Raw genomic sequence first — 22361 nt, 5'->3', positions numbered from 1 at the left:
GAGCAGCTTTATTTCCCAGCAGTACTAATGCTCAAGCCAGACCTCAGGGAAAAGCTGGATGGGGCAGAGCACAGGGACAACCCTGGGGACAGTTAGTGCCCACCTAGCCTAGGGACAGCCAGGACCCAGTTCATGGCCAAGGTGGATAGGGCTCTGAGCAACCTTGTCTAGTGGGATGTGTCCCTGCCCATGACAAGGGGTTGGAACTGGATGATCTTTATGTGTTTTCCTGCCTAAACCATTCTGTGATTCCAGGGGGCTGTTGGTGCCCCACAGCAGGTGACAGTTCTGCCCAAGAGGACACAAACTCTGTATCAGTGGCCAGGGGGAGCCCAAGCCAGGACTCTTTGGATCGAGGATTTCCTCACCCTGTGCTTCAGTCCCTTCACTCTGCAGGGACACTCACAGCACTGCCTCTGTCACTGGTGCCTCCCAAGGAGTCCCCAGAGAGGCTCTGCCCTGACAGCACACTGCACAGGCTCTGCTCCCGGGCAGGATGTGGCACTGCCTCAATCGACACCTCCACCTCGATGTTGACACCTTCCCTGCAGACAAACGTGGGGCCTGAGCACAGCAACCCACAGGGGGATACCCAACCTCCCTGCAGGTATGGGGCAGGCTGTTGGAAATGAGGTGCCCATTCCCACTGCCAGCCCTGAGGGCTCACCTGAGGGACGTGTCCTGGCCCTCGCTCAGCATGCTCCCTGCCAGGGCCACTGTGCTGGCCGAGTGGCTGTCCTGCTCCTTCCAGCCCAACACACCGCGAGGGCTGTGGCTGCTGCTGGGGAGGGAGATGGTGGCATCCGGAGCTCCATCCTCAGGGGGCCTGGGGCTAGGCAGCACTGACCACAGCTCATTCACTGGCAGGAGAGATGGTACTTAGTGCCCTCCTTATTATAACTGCTCCCTATTGGAGCAGGGAGCAGAACAGCTTCCCCAGAGCAAGGACAGAGCACAGGGGATGCAAACAGGCAGATCCCAGACTGCTTTGGACAGCACACACCTCCCCCTGGACTGCTGCTTGCAGCCTGCCTGCAGGGACAGAGGCATATGTGGTGCCACCCTGGGTAGAAGCAACACCAACACCGCACCACAGGGAGCCCCCACCTCCAAAGATGTCACAGCCACAGAGATGAGGCAGGACCAGCACCTGCACAGCCCAATGAAGGGGTCAGTGACCATACAGCAGTGCAGGACTCACACTTGGTGAGGTTTTCCAGCTCCACCACACCAAGATCCTTGGGAGGGCTGCGGCTGCCCCCGCAGCCCCAGCGGCTCCGGCACAATGACAGCACCACCACCCCATAGACATAGGTGAGCATCAGGGGCACACCAACTCCTGTGGGCAGAAAGACAACTAGTGCACAGCCCAGCTGGTGGCCCTGGCTGGCCTCTCCCTCTCCCAGGTGAAGCCCAGGTGCCTCAGGTCTTGGACATACTCGCCCTGAGACGCTGCCATGGCGGCCCCCAGGCAGGTGCACTTACCCACAGTGACAGCTGTTATGATGGGGGACACAAAGAGGGAGAGGAGAACACTGCTGGTGACAGAGAGGCACTGCTGGCACCCTGACAGGCTGCTCCTCCGGCTCTGGCCCAGCACCTTGAGGAGAAGCAGGACAGGTAAACTGCTCTGCAGAGCTCTCAGCATGTAAACCCCAGGGATGGACCCTCTTGCCAGCCCTGGCAGAGCTGTAGCTGCAGCCACGGCTGCCCAGACATCCCCTCCCATCTCTTCAGGGACATGGTACCACTGTTCACATGTGCCTGGAAAACACACCCAGAGCCCTTGCCAGTGGAGGCTGTTGGAGTGAGCAGCAGTGAGGGTTCCTTCAAGGAGGAGCTGTGAGGGGTCAGGGATGGCCCAGGAGCATGCTGTGGGCAGTGGCAAGCATCGTGTGTCTGTTCAGGGCCGAGGGCTGCCAGTTTCCTTCAAGGAGGAGCTGTGAGGGGTCAGGGATGGCCTAGGAACATGCTGTGGGCAGTGGCAAGCATCGTGTGTCTGTTGAGGGCTGCCAGGTTCCTTCAAGGAGGAGCTGTGAGGGGTCAAGGATGGCCTAGGAACATGCTGTGGGCAGTGGCAAGCATCGTGTGTCTGTTCAGGGCCGAGGGCTGCCAGGTTCCTTCAAGGAGGAGCTGTGAGGGGTCAGGGATGGCCTAGAAACATGCTGTGGGCAGTGGCAAGCATTGTGTGTCTGTTCAGGTGTGAGGGCTACCAGGCTCAGTGGCGAGCAGGACCATGGGGACCCCAGAGCCCACTGAAGTACCTTCCTACCCATGTAAATGGGGATCCCAAAGGTAATGACAGGGATAGCGATGCCTGCAACAAGGGAGATCACCATGGGTGCCCCCAGCACCATGCCCAGCTGCCACAGGATCCTCCGGCTTCGTGACCATGGCCTCTTCCCCCAGAAGGTGCAGCCAGAGGGGCTGTGAGGACAGAGCAGGACTGAGCTGATGTTTCCTGCACAGGGGCAGGCAAACCCCAGCACAGCCACCCTCATGCTGAGGTGATTCTCCCACTCCAATCCTGAGATCCAGCTGTTCTCCAGGACCCCATCTGTGGCATGCCCAGAGCCAGCCCTGGGCCCTCAGCTGTGCCAGCACCAACCGTGCTGCTCTCCCATAGCCTAGCCAGACCCAAACCTGGCTCTCAGCATAGCTTCACTGCCCCCCATCCCAGCTCCACAGCTCCTGGAAAAGCCTCCATCTCAGCCCTGAGGCCTCAACCCATGATGCCCCAGCCCTGTGCTGACCTCAGGAAGTGGACATCAGAGATCTCCTGCAGACAGAGCCAGCAGAAGAGGCAGCCACACACTGTGCAGCTCATGCGGTTGCAGCTTCCATCGTTGATCTTCATGATGAAGGCACTGCAGCGGGGACAGACCTTGATGGCCTCAGCCTCAGCTGGTGGGGGAAAGGAGATGAGATGGGATGGGGTTGAGGGAAGCAGAAGAGGACAGTACAAGTCCACCCCTATATCCTACCCCAGCATTACAGCCCATCTAATGGATGTCAAGGTCAGCCAGACACAGCAAGGTCCCCTGCACAATCCCAGCACAACTGCACAGGGGCTACAGTAACTGTTAAGAGTTGAATTCAGGGGTGCATTAGAAAAGTGTGACCAGAAGACTGAGGGAGGTTCTCATCCTGCTCTTCTCTGCCCTAGTGCAGCCATGTCTGAAGTACTGGGTTCCATTGTGGGCTTCCCAGTTCAAGAGAGACAGGGAACTACTGGGAGAGAATCCAGCAGAGGTTACAGATGCTGAGAGGACTGAAGCATCTCTCCAATAAGGAGAGGCTGAGAGCCCCTGGGCTGTTTAGCCTGGAGAAGAGCAGGCTGAGAGGGGATCTTTTCAATGTTGATCAATGCTAAAAGGCAGGGAGCAAGAGAACCAAGCCATGGGGCAACAAGCACAAACTGAAACCCAGGAGGTTCCATCTGAACACAAGGCAAAACTTATTTTCTGTGGAGCTGCCAGAGCCCTGGACCAAGCTGCCCAGAAAGGTTGTGGAGTCTCCTGCTCTGGAGAGATTCCAAACCTGCCTGGACACCACCCTGGGCAATTTGCTGTGGGTGAACCTGCTATAGCAGGAGGGTTGGACTCAATGATCTCCAGAGGTCCCTTCCAAGCCCCACCATGCTGGGATTAGGCGAAATCCCTGCTCTGCTCGCTCCCACCTTGCACCATGGTCTCACTATGGGCCGAGTCCTCTGGGTGGGTGAGCTGTGCTGCAGGGCTGGACAGGCTTGGGGCTGGTGGCACTGGGGCACAAGGTCCATCAGGGTGCCAGGGCTGCCGGCAGTGGTAGCAGAACTCAGTGCCACAGCCCTCACGGCCACAGGTGAGGCGAGGACACTCGGCACAGCCGTAGGCGATGACAGCGTAGCTGTGGGGAGAGGGGGATCAGCACTGAGGCACAGCTGCAGAGTAGGGACTCAGGAGACACTCTCAATAGCTTAGATTAGAACAGCCTCCCCTCTCCACCACCCACCCAGCTTCCCTGGACCCTCCCAGACTGGTCCAACATGGACTAGGGTTGCTCAGTTTGGAGAAAAGGCAGCTCAGGGGAGAACTTCTCACTTAAGGTAACTCCCTGAAAGGAGGCTGGAGACAGGTGGGGATTGGTCTCTTCTTCCAAGGAATAAGCGATAGGACAAGAGGAAACAGTCTCAAGTTGTGCCAGGGAAGTTTAGCTTGGACATGAGGAACAATTTCTTCCCCAAAAGGGTTGTGTAGCCCTGGAACAGGCTGCCCAGGGCAGTGGTGGAGCTCCCATTCCTGCATAGATTTAAAAGCCACGTAGATGTGGTGCTGAGGGACATGGTTCAGTGATGACCTGGCAGTGCTGGTTAATGGTTGGACTAGATGATTTTAAAGGTCTTTTGCCTCTTAAAGGACTCTGTGGTTGCCCTGTGGGTTCCATGACCCACCACCACCCCAGCTCCCAGCCCCATACAAGGGGCAAGCACCAGTCACCTGCAGTCGGGCGCAGGGCACCAGCGTGTGCCTGGGTCTGCCACCAGGAGCCGTCGCAGGAGGAACTCTTCATACTTGTCCCGGAGACTGGGCTCAGCCAGGAGGCAGTGGACATCAGCAGGCTGGAGCAGGGCAGGGCAGTGCGGGCAGGCCACCGGCACACGGCTCTCACTGATGGCGATGCGCAGGTACTGCTCCAGGCAGGCCCTGCACGAGCGGTGGTGGCAGGAGGCCAGGGTGGGAAAGGCCTCGGGGGGCTGGGGCAGCAGGCAGATCGGACACTCCACCAGTTCCCCACCCTCACCCAGCGCCAGCACAATGCACATCTCCGCAGGTTCCTCTGGCTCCAGCTCTGAGGATGTCTCCCCTCCCACAGACTGTGGCTTCTGCCCAAAGAAGCCCAGCAGGCGGAGGGGCCTCGGCACCCACGTGGGGCGCTCCATAGTGGCTTCTCGGGGCAGCAGCCACCGCGCTATGGAGGGCAGCAGGGAGGTGCCAAGCCCAGCCTGGCCCTCATGGCCAGGCTCCTACCTGGGCCTTGGAGCCAGCTTCTCCCCGCAGGCGACAGGGGAATCATCTCCATCTGCAGTCGGTGCTGCTCAGCCTGTGAAGGAACCCCACGTGAGAGCAAGCTCTGGGCCCAGGGTGTGGGAGTGAGCCCTTAGCACCCAGAGGACCCCACTGCAGCCCCTGCCGATGAGCCCCAGGGCCGTCCACCAGCCACACCACTGAAAACACCCCAGCAGCACCAGGACAAGCCATAACCTGCAATCCACAGTTAAGTTCAGCCCTTATGTGTCCAGAGCAGCAGGGCCAGCCCCAACAGCAGCACCCTGGACCCATCACAAGCCCTTCAGCATTTGCCTCCCTCTGCTCCTGCATCTGCAGCCTCCTTCACCCAGAATGTAGAATCATCCAATGCTTTGGTGGTAATGGACCTTGAAAGGCAGTAGGACCCAGCCTCTCAGGGAATAAGTGCCTGACAAGTGCTTGCCTATATCCCAAGTTGTTGCCAAGCTTGTAGAAGAGACAGCCAAGCCAAAGGACCCAGAAGCCAGTTGATTCAGTGCCAAGTCAGGTGATTACAGGAGAGAGGAGGCAAATCTGCCCATTTTTACCATAGGGTTCATGAGCCTATGGCCACACAACCACTGTGATAGCAGTGCCAGCACTGCTCTTTTGCTCTTTACTTATGCAGAACCCAAAAGCTGCATCCTACACTTCACATCTCCCCAGCACTACTGTGTCACTTCACCTCTAACAGCCTCTGCAGTTTTTTTCTGATAGAGCAGAGCAAGGACAGCATAGCTGGCACAGGAGGAAGCAGAGATTAGTGTTGGCTCAGGTAAGAGCAAGGAGCCCAATTTCAGGGTGACAGAACCCTGGAAAATGCTGCTCAGAGAGGGTGTGGAGTCTCCTTCTCCAGAGAGATTCCAAACCTGTCTGGACACAATCCAGGACAACCTGCTCTGGGTGACCCTGTTAGCAGGGGCAGTGGACTAAATGATCTCCACAGTCTCCAGTCTCCACCATGCTGGGATTCAGGGATTCTGTGATCTGCTCTGCTGGGAATGAGCAAGGTTCTGCACCGCATCATGCCAGGTGATACAGCACTTCCCAGTGAGGTGGTAACTGAGGAGCTCATGGAAACCAGGCTGAGTATGAAATGAAATGCTTCTTAGCATGGGATGTACTGCAGGAGAGTGGGAGAGAAAGCACTCAAACATGGGGAGGGCAGTGGGACTGATGCCATTATTGGGACTCTGCCCAGCAGAACAGCAGCAATCAGTGCTGGAGCAGCCACAATGACACCGTGGCCATCAACTGTCCAGCCAGCAGGGACAGCTCACAAGGAGACACCCTGGAGCCACAATGCCTCAGCTGAATGTTCGGGGCTGTGGGGCACAAACGAAGAAGCACCAGCCCCATCCTCTAGCCCCCAGGTACCTGTCAGCGGGGGATCATTGCTGGTTACACAGCACAGCCATGGCTACCTTGGCACTACCACAAAGTCCGGCACATCCGAGTCCCTCAGGGACCTGAAAATACAGAAACACTCTGTGAAGAGGCTCTGCTGGTGGGCAGGGCAGGGTCCGGGATGCTGGGATGGCCAGACCCTGCGGTGGGGCTGCAGGGACCGGCACCAATACCGGCACACGACTCACCGAGCTGTTCCCTTGGCTCAGGAGCCCGGGCCCTGGCTTCCCCGGAGCGGGGCCAGGCCTGGCGAGGCAGTGGCAGAGGTGGCCGCAGCCGCTCCTGGTGGGGCATAAACACCGTCAGACCCCTGCCCCGGTGCCCCGTCGACCCTTCACCCTGGTGGCCCGGTGGCCCTCCGTCCCCATGGCCCCACCCTTTCCCGCTCACGGACCCCGCGACCGCCCCTCTGGGGTCCGCAGCGCCCGTAGTGCCGCCCGCCGCCTGCTCCGGTAGCCGGTGCTCAGGAAGGGGAGGAGCCCCGGCTGCCCCCGCCCTCACGACCTGCGGTCTCACAGAGCCTCGCCCCTCCCGAGCGCCACTATCGCCCGCAGGGCCCCTGCCCTGTCCATCTGCCGCCTGCCTCTCCCCGTTGCGGCTCGACAGTCCCCCGCCGCATGCCGGCAATCGCCGGCGCGGTGCCGGAGCGAGGCGGGCGCTAGGACCCGCCTTACACTTCCAGGTGCCAGGACGGCTTCCGGGGCGCCGCACCCACGTCCGGCGCTGGCCCCACCCCTCCGCGTCCGGAAGCGGAAGTGCCCGGTCGAGGCGGGGCGGCGGTGGCCGCCCCGGGCTGGCGGGGGCGGCTGGCGGGCCGCGGGCAGAAGGGCGGCGGGGCCGGGCCGGGGCCGGGGCCGGCCACGATGCCCCGGCGGAAGCAGAGCCACCCGCAGCCGGTGAAGGGTGAGTGCGCGGCGAGGCTGGGTGGCGGCGGCCCGGCCGTGACCCGCGGCGCTCCGTGTGTGGCAGCGGATGCCGAGGACGGCCCCGAGGAGACGGCGGGAGCGGCGCTGGTGCTGCCCGGTGAATTGCTGCTGGGCCGCGGCCTGGCCTTCGAGAAGGGATCGCCAGGTGCGTGCCGCCGTCCGGGCCCGGCGGCCCGCTCCGGGAGCGCCGCCGGGCGGGGACGCGGCCCAGCCCTGCCGGTACCGGCACAGCGCTTAGCCCCATCGGGCAGCCGCCCTTCCCGGGAGCGGTATCTCCCGGTGACTGCTCCCACTACGAGCGCGTTCCCCGTCCTGTATCATCTCCCGCGGGTGAAGGCCGAAGGCCGCGGCCCCTGGGGTGGTGCCCGCACTGGTGGTCTCTGGTTGCTCGACCCCGATCCTCGGCATTGACCCGCCCCCCGCGATTGCTTGGGGGCAGCGGGGTTTCCTCGTCGCCTACCGCAGCTGCACACGGGGCTCATCCCTGGAGCCCCTGATTCCCCCGAGACACGGCTTTGCTGCCCACCCAAAGCCGGGGCCTGGTCCCTGCGGGGTCCTACCCCACGGCCGCCCCATGCGTTGCGTGGGGGAAGCTGCGCCGGGGCTGTCCCTGCTCCCTACCGTTTGCCTGCTCTGTGGGACCCCCAGCCCCTTAGTGCAGCTGGTCGGCCAGGGGAGCAAAGGTGCTCCAGCCCCCTTCTTGTGCCTCTCAGAGACTGGTGAAAGCATCACTCGCTGCCACTGAGCAGTGAGTAATGTGAGGACATCCTCAATGGCGAGAGGGAGACACAGACCACCACTGTGGCCCTCTGTCACCTTACTGTCCTCAGGAGCTGTGTTCTGCCCTGTATACTCGGTGCTTGTGCTAGCAGCTCCCACTGTCACGTCGAGCTGTTGTCCCAGCTGCCTGACAGATGAGTTCTGTTCCCACTTGCCTGCAGCCTGTGTGCACAGAGCTCAGCATTGGGACAAAGCCATCTCAGCAGTAGGGGCTGAAAGCAGGTTTCTGCAGACCTTGTGCCATCAGCAATACCTTCTTTCCCCCTCCTGAGCTGGGGAACAGGACCAGGCACCTTAGGAGATGCTGAGGAGGTCAGGGGAGCCGTCACTGTCCGTGTCCTCAGCCTGTGAGCAGTACTGTCCTACCTGGGCACAATGACCCAGTAGCACTCGGGGGAGGGTGTTCCAGGGCAGCTGTGGTACTGTGGGCCTGAGTTGGGAGGCAGAGAAGTCCCTCAGTGTGGAGCTTCAGGCAGGTCAAGGGTCTCCCCAGCAGGAGCCAGGCCCTCATAGCATGCCCTGGTCTGGTGTCTGTGCTTCAGGCAGTGTTTACAACCAGACTGGAGGGCAGAGGGTTTACCCCATCCTGCAGAGTGGAGCTGCCTTGGGGCTTGGAGCTGGACCCAGCCAGGTGGCAGCAACAAAGGAGACTGCCCAGGCTGTTTCCAGGGGCAGTGTATGCCTGCTGAGTCTTTCAGGGTCCCAGGGCAGGCACTGCATGAAGAGAGCTGAGCAGAGCTTGAGGCTCATAGTTGCAAGGCTTTGAGTGCATGCCACTACCCTGCCAGCCCTGAGCACAGCCCTGGGGCCATATCTGGGGCACAAGAACAGCCCAAGGCAGTTACAGGGAAGCAGGTTTCATTCCTCTCATCATTACCGGTGCACCAGCACTGCCCCTAGGGTCTGTGACCAGACAGGAAGCAAAGGTGTGCTCTGAAAGCCTGGCACAGACTTCTCCCCACTGGCAGAGAGCAGGGGAAGGTCTCTTTTCCTCCGTGATGCAGGAGGGCTGGTGATGGAGCCCTGTAGTGTTGGCCATGGGAGCAGGACCAGCTGCCATCCCAGGGGTGCGGCAGTGGCACATCCTCAGGGGCCCAGAGTGAGTGTTACAGGGACACAGCCTTCCTGCCTGGGCTAGCCTGTACCCACCACCTTCCCACCACTACTGTGTCCCACTAGCCAGGCCTGGCAGCACTGGCAGGCTGGCTGCCCACCCCATGAACCTCTCCAGCTACCCTGCCTGCTGCTGGGGGTCTGGCTGTGGACTGACACCTAGCTTGGCCATCCACAGGGTAGAGGTGACAGGGCTTCCTGAGGCACCCAGGACAAGGTGCTTGGGCAGGTGGGGGCCATGACGCTCCTCATCCTGCTGTGTACAACATGGTGGGTGCTGCGGGGGTGAGTGCAGCTGCCCAGACCCTCCTGGCCACAGTCCCCTCAAGACAGACTGGTAGCCCAAGTGGAGGGGCTGATCCCATGCTAGCTGGGCTGACCCCACTGGTGAGGCTGCAGCTTGAATACTGGGTTCAGTTTTGGGCCCCTCACTCCAAGAAGGATATGGAGATGCTGGTGGGTATCCAGAGAAGGACAATGAAGCTGGTGAAGGGCCTAGAGCACAAGTCTTGTGAGGAATGGCTGAGAACTAGGCTTATTTACCGTGGGGAAAAGGAGGCTCAGGGAAGACAAATCCCTGAAAAGGAGGTGCAGGAGATGTGGGAGGTCAGTTTGTTCTCCCAAGTAAAAAGCAATGGGTCAAAAGGAAGGAGCCTCAGGTTGCACCAGGGAAGGTTTAGATTGAACGTTAGGAAAAATTCTTCCCCAAATGGGTTGCCGTGTCCTGGCACGAGCTGCCCAAGGCAGCAGCAGAGCCCCTGTCCCTGGAGAGGTTTAAAAGCCATGTACACGTGGTGCTGAGGGACTCGGTTGTGGTGACCTGGGATTGCTGGGCTAATGGTTGGACTTGATCTTAGGGATCTTTTGCAACCTAAATGATTCTGTGGTTCCATGACCCCCGCGGTGTTTCAGCAGACACGCTGGTGGGGAAGATCGCCATCCCGGCATACGCGCTGAGCGACGACGACTGCTCCTCCGGCTACCAGCAGCTGAGCGTGGAGAGCGACCCTGAGGAGGGGGGCGAGCCGGGCCCAGCCGCGCTGCCCTGCCGCCAGTGCGGGCTGCAGCTGGCTGCCAGCCTCGGGCAGAGCTGCCTGCAGTGCGCAGGCACCGAGGCGGGCCGCAGTCAGCGCATCGTCTACTCGTGCCAGCTCTGCCCCTTCGCCTCCCACTACTCCAGCCACCTCAAGCGCCACATGAAGACCCACAACGGGGAGAAGCCGTTCGCCTGCCCTCAGTGTGCCTACGCCTCTGCCCAGCTGGTGAACCTGACCCGGCACCTGCGTACGCACACCGGGGAGAAGCCGTACCGCTGCACGGGCTGCAGCTTTGCCTGCAGCAGCCTGGGCAACCTCAAGCGCCACGAGCGGGTCCACAGCCAGGACAAGCCCTTCCAGTGCGCCGCCTGCGACTATCGCTGCAACCAGAGCCGCAACCTGAAGCGGCACATGCTCAGCCACCGCATGCCCGAGGGCGAGGGACCGCACAGGCAGGACAAGGACACAGGTAAAGACTAGAGTGGGGGGCAGAGCTGCAGCTGGGGACCACCCCCAAGGCATAACCCCCAGGGCTAGGGAAGGGGCAAGGCTTTGGCTGCATGTTTCTGCCCTGCCAGCATGTCCTGTGCCAGGTCTGGGGCCGTAGGCCACCAGCGTCAGCAGGGCACCAGCCTCAGCAGGGCACCGTCACCCCCAGCTCCCCGCCACTGACAGCCTCTTCTGTGTTTGTCCCGCAGAACCCCTGCTGCCAGAGCTGAACCTGCACGTGGGTAGCGGCAGCGGCCCCTTCCTGCCCGGTTGTACCCGGCTGCGGGGTGAGGAGGCAGCCGCGCTGCCCGAGCTGCTCTTCCCCTTCACGTGCCGCATGTGTGGGCTGGTGCTGGACGACGGCTTTGCTCAGGATGAGGGCCTGGCCGAGCAGGTCTGCGGGCGCTGCAGCCTGGCGGTGCTGGGCACCGAACCGGGAGCCAGCCCCCGCAAAGGCACTGGGGACAAAGGCTTCGCCTGCAGCCTCTGCCCCTTCGTCACCCACTACCCCAACCACTTGGCGCGGCACATGAAGACGCACAGCGGGGAGAAGCCCTTCGCCTGCCCGCTTTGCCCCTATGCCTCTGCCCACCTCGACAACCTGAAGCGGCACCAGCGGGTGCACACAGGCGAGAAGCCCTACAAGTGCCAGCTCTGCGACTACGCCTGCGGCAACCTGGCCAACCTCAAGCGTCACGGGCGCATCCACTCGGGTGACAAGCCTTTCCAGTGCAGCCTCTGCAGCTACAGCTGCAACCAGAGCATGAACCTGAAGCGGCACATGCTGCGGCACACAGGCGAGAAGCCCTTCCAGTGCCGGGACTGCTCCTACACCACTGGCCACTGGGACAACTACAAGCGCCACCAGAAGATCCACGGCCACGCAGCTGAGAGCTGGGTCAACCCGCGCAATGCCAAAGCCCTCCTGGCCCCTCCAGCTGTGGGCACGGCCTTGCCCTGAGACAGCACTTAGCCCGGCTGCAGAGGCACCAGGCCCCGAATGCCTCAGCCCTGGGAACTGAACCCCCAGCCGCAGCCCCTGCCCTCCCTGGGGGAGGGATGGGCATCAGACTCCTTGGGGGCTCGGGGCTGCCTTACGCCAAGTTCTCCCAGGCAGGGTGAAGCGTGCGGCTCCGGTGCTTGCCGCAGTGACTGGTGCTGTGTCTCCAGGTACCCCCGGGAGCGGTTCCTGCCGACTGGAGCCTTCCTCTGCCGGAGTTTGGGGAAGAGGGGGGGTGGGGGGAACAGGACTGGTTCTGTGGCTGTCGCCATGCCGGTCGGTGTAATTTATATTGTGTATAAAAGCATTAAACAGTTGGTTTTGTTATCCGCTATTCTCCCTGGGGGCCTTGTTCTACTTCAGGAAAGGATAATGTGGGGCTGGCAAAGGTATACAGGGATGGGATGGGAGGGACAGTGGCCACGCCCCAACAGACAGCCTGGTACCAATCAGAATCCATTTTAATCATCATTGCAGTGTGTAAACATCAGTTACTGTCCATTAATGCTCTGGTCGGTCTGAGCAGCAGGAAATAGGTGGTTATAAAGCCTAGATTATGCTGGAGTCTATGAGCGGGTTAGAGAGGGGGCTCTGCGCAGGGCCTCCCCCTGGAGACAGCTTACTGCAGTTTCCCAGCAGAAACCTAAATGCTAATTTGGCATTTACAGAGCCTCAAGAGTGGCTGCTCAGTGCCACCCAGGGCAGCTGCCCTCCTGCACAGCTGGGCACTTGAGGCAGGGGCAGCTCTGCTCCCCACCACGCTGCTCCAGGGTTCAGCCTGGGCATGCTGCTCGGGTTGGAACAAGCCCTTCTCCCAGCTAGAGCCAGCAGCAGGAGGAGGTCAGCTGCCTCCAGCCCAAAGGAAGGCATTGGTGGGCTGAGGGCTTAGCCCTAGGGAGCAGGGGAAGGTGGATGGAGCGGGTGAGAGGCACATCGATTGCAACCTGACTGCAGGTCATACATTCCTCAGCGAAGGCCCTCGGCCGGTGCTGCCCGAGGAAGGAGCGGGGTCACTACAGATCTTCGTCACCGATGCCCTCAAAGGCGTAATTGCCATGGAAGTCGTTGGCGCCCACGTCGTTAGCTGAGCTGGAGTGGCTGATCCCTCGCAGGCTGACAGAGGTGAGCTTGCTCTATGGAGAGGGGAGGCATTAGGGTGGACCCCCACTCCCCCCAAGGGTGACAGTGATAGTGCAGATGCATACAACTCACCGAGAGTTTGGCCATTGGCTCCCGGGAGGCATCGGGTGAGTCCTGTGGGGAGCAGCATGGTCAGTACGCGGCACCCACCATCTCCCTGCCCTCATCTGGGACAAGGCCAGGCCACCCTCCCTTCCCCCCCGCAGTGAGTCAGCTCCCAGGGATGGGTATAGGACCTTTCTCTTCCCTCCCAGGGCTACAGTAGTGTGGCACTGCAGCCTTGCTGACTTTGGGGCTTGCCCCAGCCCTGCTGAGCAGACATGGCACCTCTGGTGGTGGCATACAGTGATGATCACAGTTGTGCCCATCTCCCCTCCAGCATTGCAGGGTCCCACTTACCAGCAGTGGGGGTGATTTCACAGCTTGCTGGCTCTCTGAGCGCCGCAGGGCCCCATTTACCCGCCGACGAAACATCTGCAAGGAAGGAGCTGGGCTCAGCCACAGGGTCTCCAGGGGCAGCTCCAGAGGTTGAGATGGGCCCTGGAGATCCTTAATCTGACCACACTCTCAGAAATCAAAGCAGGGCCCTGTGAGACCCCAGGGGCAGGGTAGGATCCCAGTCCAGAGATAAGATCCAGTCTCACCCTTACCTTGCGGATACTGCCTCCAGACTTTTTCACCATCAGCTCATCCACCATGGACTGCAGGCAGATGCTCAGCATGATTGCCTGCAAGGGAGAGGTGTCACAAGGCTCCACACGCCCCACAGCCTTCCCAAGAACCTATGCTGAGCCCAGACCACCACCTTGCTGCCATCCTAGTCCACCACTGGCCTAGCACCAGGCAGCCTTACCTGTGGACTGGTGATGGTAACCCACTGCAGTCGATCCTTGCTCATTAGATACTCAAAAGCCAACTCCAGCTTCACCTCGGACTTCCCTGGACTGCTCCCCGAGGGACCGTTGCTCATAGGCACCTGTGAGGGCACATGCTGAGGCTACAGCATCTGTAGAGGAAGCAGCCTGGGACCCAGGCCCCAGCAGGTTTCCCAGGCCCCAGGCGGCTTCCCAGATGCTGCACAGTCTGCCCAGTTCCCACTGGTCTTCCACCACTGTCAGGTGGCAGCAGTGGTCCCCTCAAATGTCTTCACACCGATGACCCTTAATACATTTATTAATGATCTGGACAAGGAGATCAAGGGCACCCTCAGCAAGTTTGCACACAACACCAAGTTGAGTGGGAGGGTTGTTGGTGGTCAGGAGGCCCTCAGAAGGATCTGGCCAGGCTGGATTGATGAGCTGAAGCCAACGGGATGAGGTTCAACAAGGCCAAGCACCAGATCCTGTACATGGGGCACAACAACCCCATGAATGCTCCAGGCTTTGGGCAGTGACTGGAAAGCTGCCCAGTGGAAAAGAACCTGGGGATGTTGGTCAACAGCCAGCTGAAGCCAGGATGTGCCCAGGTGGCCAAGAAGACCAAGAGCATCCTAGCCATGATCAGCAGTAGTGTGGCCATCAGGACCTGGGCACATAGCGTCTCCCTGTACTGGGCACTGATGAGGCCACACTTCAAATACTGCAATCAGGTTGGGGTCCCTCACCCCCAGAAGAACACTGAGATGCTGAAGCATGGCCAAAGAACGACAGCAAAGCTGATGGAAGGATCTAGAGCACAACTTCTGTGAGGAGCAGCTGAGGGAACTGGTGGTGTTTAGCCTGGAGTAAAAGAGGCTCAGGGGAGACCTTCCTGCTCTCTACAACTTCCTGAAGAGAGGTGGGGTCAGTCTCTTCTCCCAAGGAACAAGCAATAGGACAAGAGGAAATGGCCTCAAGTAGCGCCAAGGTACGTTTAGGTTGGACATAAGGAACCCTTCCTCAAAAGGGTTGTCAAGCCTTGGAACAGGTTGCCCAGGGCAGCACCCCTGGAAGGGTTTAAAAGCTGTGTGGATGTGGTGCAGAGGGACATGGCTTAGTGGTGACCTGGCAGAGCTGGGTTAATGGTTGGACTCAATGATCTTCAAGATCTTTTCCAACTTAAACCAGTCTGTGACACCCACAGCCCCAAAGCAGGACTCGGATCCGCCCTAGCTGGCTGGGCTGGAAGCGGGCGGCACAGCCAGAACCTCTTCTGGGCAGAGCTGCCAGCGCAGCAAGGTCCCAGCAGACCCCCCCCAGAGCTCCCCCTGCTCCCTGGCGGGGAAGCGGCACTCACCGAGGACGTGACACGCCAGCACCGCATGCGCGTGACCTTGAAGCTGCCCTCCTTGATCTGCTCGCTGGGCAGCCGCACCTGGAAGTTGAGCTCGTTGTTGCCAGCGCTGACCACGACGTGGCAACCCTTCTCGGGGAAGTCAGTAACGCAGGGGTCGAACTTGAGATAGCCATAGTACTTCAGGGTCTGTGCCAGCCGGATGAACTGCGGGCAGAGCCGGGAAGGGAGCTCAGCACTGCTGGCTGCACCGCCCAGACCAGCAACAGGCACCAAAAACAGCACCACCTCTTCACACAGTGCTGGGAATACTCCAGACAGAGCATTCCTGCTCTCCCCTACCTCCTTCTTGGAGACTTTCTCCTGCAGGGACTTCAGCTGCCGGTGCTGTTCCTTGTTGACAGGGATCCATCCATGCTCAATGTCTGACACCGTCTACCAGGGGACAGATGCTGGTGAGTAGCTGGTTCTGGAGCCACATCAGACCCTGCACAGCCGTAGCCAAGGGGTGCAGAAGCTCTCCTCACCCAGCGGGGCTGCATCAACCCTCACCTGTGCATACAGCAAGTTCAACCCCACGCGATGCTCCATTACATCATCGTCATAGGAGGAGTCCCAGTAGCTAGAAGGTAACCACATGGGTCAACCTATTCCCCAGGTCCTAATAGTGATGGGGAGAAAAACACCCCACACAATAGGACAAGGTGCTGGGCTGGCTCTCTGACCAGCACTTCCAGTGGCATGCTAGTTGCCATGACCGTCTCTTTTCCCTGTGTCATGGCTGAGACCATCTAAGTGTGTTCCTGGTGGCCAAAGCACCCTGTGATTTGGAATCCAGGCAGAGGAGGGGTCCCTCTACAGAGCAGAGACCCCCAGACACCAGCCCACTGCTCCAGCAGCCACTGCTACTCCATCCCCACCACTCACCTCTTGCGCAGGATGATCCTGAACTCGGGGTTGTGCAGGCTGGTGACAGACACATATGGCAGCTCAAACTCCTGCAGCTTCCGCACAACTGCAGGGAAACAGCAGCTCAGCAGCAGTTGTGGGCAGCAGGAGCCCACCAGAACCCCACCAGTACCCCACCAGTCAGGGCACTCAAGGGAGCGCACTGAATCCCCACCACCCAGGACAGGGTGCTTGGGGCAAGGCACAGAGCACATGTCCCACCACAGCCCTCACAAGGCTACAGTGTGCTCTACTTACAGGAGAAAGCTCCATCCTTGGTCTCCCTCACTAGGAAGAGGCTAAAGTATCCAATCAGGTCATCTGGCAGATCCAGCTTGGAGGCCACTGCCTAGGAGTGAGAGCAGGAGGTCAACACTTCCCACAGAGAGCACTTCTACCTCCCTGCATGGCAGGATCCAGTCCGTGTACACCCTGAGACCTCCAGACAGGAAGGGAGTACCGCTGTGGTAGTGGGACCCTGGGCAGTGGGGACAAATGGGGCCCGGGGGATCATGGCAACAATGAAGTGGCTGGGGACCTCCTGACATCAACCTTGGCCCAGAGAGGGGCACCAGCACATGGGGACACCCCTCCCAGCTTCAGCATTCTTCAACTTCCAAGACAACCCTGCTGAAGGATATGGACAAGGCAGGATGGGCCAGGAGCTGACAGACTGAGGGAAACGACAGAACTTTGGCTGAAGGAGCCTGTCTTGCACAGCACAACAGCTTTGGCACCTCAAGGACATCCTCCGTCTGGTCCGAGGTAAGAATGGTGACCTTGACCTTCTGGCCATTGGAGAGCAGCACTTCCAGCACCACCTCCTCTGTGGGTATCTGCTGTGTCTCCTGGAGAGAGAAACAAGGTTGGTATTTTGGCTCCTCCACCCTTCACTGCCCCACAGTCCAAGGGCCCCGGTTCCCAGCACTCACCCCCGTGCAGGCTGCCCCAGCAGCCCACCACCTCCAGCGGCTCCAGCCCCCTCACCTGCTGGGCCTTGCGCAGGAAGCTGTTGAAGGTCTCACTGCCTCCCAGCATCGGGTCCTGCCTCACTGGGGGTGAAGATGAATAAGAAATCAGACGTGACATGAGAAGTGTCACAACCCCCTGCAACCCTCCAGGCTTGTGGTAGAATGGCTGGAAAGCTGCCCAGTGGAAAAGGACCCAAGTATGTTTGGTCAACAGCCAGCTGAAGACAAGTCAGCATGTGCCCAGGTGATCGAGAAGGCCAACAGCATCGTGGATTGTGTCAGCAACAGTGTGGCCAGCTGGACCAGGGCCCTGGGGAGGCTCCACTTTGAATACTGGGTTCAGTTTGTGGCCCCTCACTCCAAGAACACTGAGGTGCTGAAATATGTCCCCACAAGGACAACAAAGCTGGTGAAGGGTCTAGAGCTTGGCCAGGAGTTTGCTGTGGGAGACAGTGTCAAAGGCCTTGCTGATACCCAGATAGACTACACCCACAGCCTTCCCCACATCCACCAGGTGGGTCACCTGATCATAGGAGGAGATCAGGTTGGTGAGGCAGGACCTGCCCTTCCTAAAACCTTGCTGGCTGGGCCTTATCCCTTGGCCATCCTGCAAGTGTGCTGTGATTGCCCCCAAGATGATCTGCTCCATAATCTTTCCTGGCACTGAGGTCAGGCTGACAGGCCTGTAGTTTTCAGGTTCCTCCATCCGACCCTTCTTGTGGATGGGCATCACATTGGCCAGTTTCCAGTCATCTGAGACCTCTCCAGTGAGCCAGGACTGGTGGTAAATGATGGAGAGCGGCTTGGCCAGCTCATCTGCCAGCTCTCTCAGCACCCTAGGATGAATCCCATCTGGTCCCATGGATTTGTGAGTATCCAAGTGACTCAGCAAGTCCCTAACTACTTCCTCATGGATTCGGGGGGGATTATGCTGCTCCCTGACCCCATCTACCAGTTCAGGAGGCCAGTTATCCTGAAGTCCTTCTGCCTTACTGTGGAAAATGGAGGCAAAGAAGGTATTTAGAACCTCAACCTTTTCCTCATCGTTAACTACAATGCTCCCCTCCAGGTCCAATAAGGAGTGGAGGTTCTTCTTGCCCCTCTTTTTAACATTAATATAGTTATAAAAATGCTTTTTATTATCTTTCACAGCAGTGGCCAGCTTATGTTCTACCTGGGCTTTTGCTTCTCTAATTTTTCTCCTGCATGATCTAACAACATCCTTAAACACATCACGAGCTGCATTCCCCCCTTTCCAAAGGTGATATTCCCTCTTTTTTTCCCCCCTTAATTCCTTCCAGAGCTGCTTGCCCATCCAGGCTGGTCGCCTTCCCTGCCAGCTCATCTTTCGGCACGTGGGCACAGCCTGGTCCTGTGCCTTCAAGAGCTCCTGTTTGAAGTAGGTCCAACCATCCTGGACCCCTTTGTTCTTAAGGGCTGCTACCCAAGGTACTCTCCAAATTAGTTGCTTAAATAAACTGAAGTCTGCCCTCCAGAAGTCCAAAGCAAGGGTTCTGTTATTGCCCCTCCTTATTTCCCTGCATATTGAAAACTCAAGGTCGCTGCACCCTAGACAGCCTCCTACCATCACATCTCCCACCAGCCCTTCTCTATTTGAGGTCAAGCAGGGCCTGATCCCTGGTAGCTTCACTTCACAGCTGCATCAAGAAGCTGTCCTCCATACACTCTAAGAACCTCCCAGACTGCCTCCTTTCTGCTGAGTTAAGTTCCCAGCAGATGTCTGGCAGGTTAAAGTCGCCCACAAGGACAAGGTCTGATGATCTTGAGACAGCCTCCAGTTGCTTATAGAATATTTCATCCACCTCTTCATCCTGGTTGGGTGGTCTATAAGAGACTCCAAGCAGGATGTCAGTTTTGTTAGCCCTCCCTCTGATTTTAACCCACAGGTATTCAATCCTTTCATCCTCTACCTCAAGTTCTGTGGCATCAAGAGATTTCCTAATATACAGGGCCACCCCTCCTCCTCTTCTCCCTCCCCTGTCTCACCTAAAGAGCTTGTAACCATCCAGTGCAGTACTCCAATTCTGTGAATCATCCCACCACGTTTCTGCAATGGCAACTGCATCATAGTTTTCCTGGTGAACCAAGACTTCCAGTTCCTCTTGTTTGTTACCCATACTGTGTGCATTGGTGTACATGCACTTCAGCTGGGCTGCTGATTTCTCCACTAACTCTAGTTTATGTCCCTCTCTCTCCTCTCCGGAGAGACTGGTTTCATCACCCACCCCCTTCAAACCTAGTTTAAAGCCCTCCCAATGAGCCCTGCTAACTCTGGTGCTAGAGCCCTCTTGAGCAGGACAAGAAGAAATGGCCTCAAGTTGTGCCAGGGAAAGGTTTAGGTTGGACATGAAAGACAATTTCTTCCCCAAAAGGGTTGTCAAGGCCAGGAACAGGCTGCCCAGGGCAGTGGTGAGATCACCATCCCTACAGGGACTGGGAAGCCATGTAGATATGGTGCCACGGTCACCTGATAGTGCTGTGTTAGCAGTTGTTCTTGATCTTATAAGTCTTTTCCAACCAAAACAATTCAGTGATTCAATGACTCTAAGGCACAGCGACCCCTGCCAACACCCATCCCCTCTGCAGCCACTCAGAGCCACACCTGCACTGCACCTAGGATATGTACAAGGGCAGCCACAGACTCCCTGCAGCTGGAGGCACCAGCAGGTCTCCACCTCTGTCAGTGCTGGGACAAAGGAGATGACCTCCAGTCGACAAAACTAGCCAGTACTAGAGCTAGACTGAGAGCATCAAGATGGGCCACATTGTGGGAAGATGCAGACAGTGCCTTGAGTGACCGAGCTGGGGGTGGCCAGCCCTGAGCCTCAGCATGGGGCACACTCAGCTTACCTGCCTGCATGTACTTCTCCAGCTGCTCCCGTCGCTGCTCCACCTCTGCTGGGGTGAGTGTGAAGATCTTCTTTGGGGGGAAGGCTGGGACCACGTTAGCGCCATATTCCTTCCTTAGCTGGGAAGAGAGCAAAGCACTGCAGGAGCCTCCAAAGCAGATGGTGGGTGCTGTGACCCCCCCACCCTAATTGATTCCCAGAGCTCCAGTGCTCCACAGCCACAGAGTGCAGCCAGTGGCTTGCAAGTCCAGCTGCTTGCAGCTCCATACCTGCTCATGCAGCCCCAGGAGCTGGCTGTAGCGCACTCGGCAGTGCAACACCCCGTTCACGTGGATGTTGTAAGCCTGGGGAGAGAGACAACAGTCAGATCCCAGCTCCTGCCAGGACACCGGTGCCCAGCTTGCAGAAAATGTGCCAGGGAGAAGCCCCTGCAGGGCCCAGCCTGAAACAGTGCTCCTGAGGACTCTGCCAAGGCACATATGGGGCACCCTTAGCCCTCCCCTCCTGTCAGCAGAGTTCAGCCCCCGCCCCACGAAGTGCCAGGACCCCCCATGGTACCCTGTGCCAAGCTGGGCAGTGCTGTGGGTGCTGGGTTTGCCTTACAGACATCAGTCTGGAAGCACCAATCCTAGCAGCATGCTGCCCAGACACCCTCCAGGTACTGTCCTGGAGAACACAGCTACACAGAGCTGCCCCTGGAAGGCCAGCTCCTCTCCAGCTCTCAAGGGCAACAGCCCAGTGCTCCAAGGCTGTCCACAGAGACTGACACAGGCAGGCACAGCCATGACCCCCAGCATGGCCAGGACCACAAAGAGCTGCTAATAGCAGCCAAGGGCTACATGTAGCAAGGATGGATCAGGCACCAAAAAAGGACAATAACAGCACTGAAAGAACTCCATAGAGCTAGTTCTTGCTACTGCCTACTGCTGCCTCTCTGCCCTGGCTCAGCCTTCCACTTACTGGCAGCCCCAAGTGTTCTCCTACCCCTGCATACTGGGGCTGCCCAGGGTCAGCAGAGACATCTCTCCAGGCCATACTGGAGCTCACAATGGCTTCTCAAGCCATCTTCCAACAACTCCTCTGCTCAGGAGCCGTGCAGAATGCTCAGGGCACCACAGGGGATGCTGGGTGGCCCAGACAGTGTCAATTTGGGGTCCACACTGCCAGGGTTCTCCATGGCATCACCAGCTCCTGCCCAGATTCAGAGCGGCAACTGACCTCTCTGGTGTCAGGGATGAGCTCTCTGATGCCAAGGATCAGCTCTCCTCCAAAACTGGGAACAAGGTCCCTGACACTAAGGACAAGCTCTCTTCTGACGCCAGGGATGAGCTCTTCTCCGACTCTGATGACATCCTTCCCCCACCCAAGGAGCCATCGTGATACTGGAGGGCAAAGTGCACGGGAAGGCTCAGGGCCAGACACTTCGGGTGCAGCTTTGCTCTTCCAGCTTTGTTCAGCTGCAGCTGTGTGGGGATCGGCGGGTCCCCTCTCAGCCCTTCCCGCAGGTCATGGCCTGTGTCCCCGACGCGCTGGCGAGACCCCCCGAGATGGATCTCGGCAAAGGGAGCAGGCAAGGGATCCCCCAAAAGAAGAAGCAGAGTAGCTGGGAGGCACGGAGCCCAGAGACGCGGGGAGCACAGGTCGGGACCAGCCTCACTGCCTCTGCGCACCCCGGGGTCTCCGCCGCTGCTGGGGTTCTCGGTACCGGGGAACTAGGGGGTCCCCACCCCGCGACACCATTCCTCCCCACCGCCCGGAGTAGCTGGCAGGCGGGAGGGCGTTCACAGCAAAACAGGAAGCCTGGACAGACGGATGGGCCAGGATGAGCTGGGCCCCCGCAGCGGACGGGGCCCCCGCACCGGACGGGGCCCCCGCCCGCTGTCCACTCCCGCCGCAGCACATCGGGACGGCTGGCCCCCAGCACCCCTCCGAGTCCGACAGGGCCCTCGCGGGGGGCTGCCCGCACCGCCTGGCCCGGCCTCAGACCCGGTCCCGGCCGGCACAGGCCACCCGCCACCCCAGGTCTGCACGGTCCCACCGGACCCGCTCCCGGCCGGCGGCCCCGTTCCCGGCCCCACTGGGCCACATCGGAACCGGGTACCGCGGGCGGCTCCGCTCCGGCCCCACTCACCACGTAGGCGGCTCCGCCGTCGCTGGCGCGGGTCTCGGTCTCGGGGATGGAGAAGTGCATGGCGGGGCCGAGACAGGGGCCAGGGCCGGTGCGGGTCGCGCGCCCCCGCTACCTGCCGCGCGCCGCCATGTCGGGCCGGGCCCCGCGATGGCGCGGCCGGTGGAACCACCCGACGGGGCCGGACCGGCTGGCAGCCCCGCCCCGCTGCTGGTGATCCCCTCCCCGCCCCTGGGGACCCCGAGGAAGCCCCGTGCCCAATGTCCGGGAGCGTCCCGGTGACGCCCCGCCGC

General features: G+C 59.6%; 3 protein-coding genes across 8 annotated transcripts; 1 reads left to right on the top strand and 2 right to left on the bottom strand.

Annotated features, from left to right (window-relative positions):
* Positions 1-7181, bottom strand: LOC104308324 (E3 ubiquitin-protein ligase RNF19B). 5 transcript variants are annotated; one of them, XM_054179839.1, is made up of 11 exons: positions 7130-7181; positions 6644-6737; positions 6426-6517; positions 4479-5082; positions 3680-3888; positions 2754-2904; positions 2265-2427; positions 1486-1600; positions 1202-1339; positions 668-860; positions 1-545 (listed from the first exon to the last, which is right to left on the bottom strand). In XM_054179839.1, exons 4-11 carry the CDS (start codon positions 4919-4921, stop codon positions 386-388), a joined length of 1572 nt encoding a protein of 523 aa, XP_054035814.1. In that variant the 5' UTR covers positions 4922-5082; positions 6426-6517; positions 6644-6737; positions 7130-7181; the 3' UTR covers positions 1-385. The 5 variants fall into 5 exon arrangements, with proteins under 5 accessions (XP_054035814.1, XP_054035815.1, XP_054035812.1 ...); XM_054179840.1 differs by lacking the exon at positions 7130-7181 and adding an exon at positions 6972-6990; XM_054179837.1 differs by lacking the exon at positions 7130-7181 and adding an exon at positions 6850-6964.
* Positions 7182-7218: 37 nt separating this feature from the next.
* ZNF513 (zinc finger protein 513) lies at positions 7219-12114 on the top strand. Of its 2 annotated transcripts, none has more exons than XM_054179843.1 (3): positions 7219-7526; positions 10187-10780; positions 11010-12114. In XM_054179843.1, the coding sequence occupies exons 1-3, from the start codon at positions 7319-7321 to the stop codon at positions 11759-11761; spliced, it is 1554 nt and encodes a 517-aa protein (XP_054035818.1). In that variant the 5' UTR covers positions 7219-7318; the 3' UTR covers positions 11762-12114. The 2 variants fall into 2 exon arrangements, with proteins under 2 accessions (XP_054035818.1, XP_054035819.1); XM_054179844.1 differs by having other exon boundaries at positions 7262-7358; positions 10132-10780.
* Positions 12115-12251: 137 nt separating this feature from the next.
* SNX17 (sorting nexin 17) lies at positions 12252-22359 on the bottom strand. The gene is made up of 15 exons (XM_054179845.1): positions 22072-22359; positions 20210-20284; positions 19942-20059; positions 17087-17151; positions 16837-16947; positions 16358-16448; positions 16079-16166; positions 15704-15773; positions 15494-15586; positions 15155-15358; positions 13794-13916; positions 13591-13668; positions 13340-13414; positions 13013-13054; positions 12252-12933 (listed from the first exon to the last, which is right to left on the bottom strand). Exons 1-15 carry the CDS (start codon positions 22129-22131, stop codon positions 12814-12816), a joined length of 1413 nt encoding a protein of 470 aa, XP_054035820.1. The 5' UTR covers positions 22132-22359; the 3' UTR covers positions 12252-12813.
* Positions 22360-22361: the final 2 nt, after the last annotated feature.

The sequence above is a fragment of the Dryobates pubescens genome, chromosome 3 (assembly GCF_014839835.1).
Source record: "Dryobates pubescens isolate bDryPub1 chromosome 3, bDryPub1.pri, whole genome shotgun sequence".
In the NCBI taxonomy this organism is placed as follows: domain Eukaryota; kingdom Metazoa; phylum Chordata; class Aves; order Piciformes; family Picidae; genus Dryobates; species Dryobates pubescens.
Note: the sequence above shows the minus strand (reverse complement) of the source record. Positions and strands in the feature narration are given on the sequence as shown.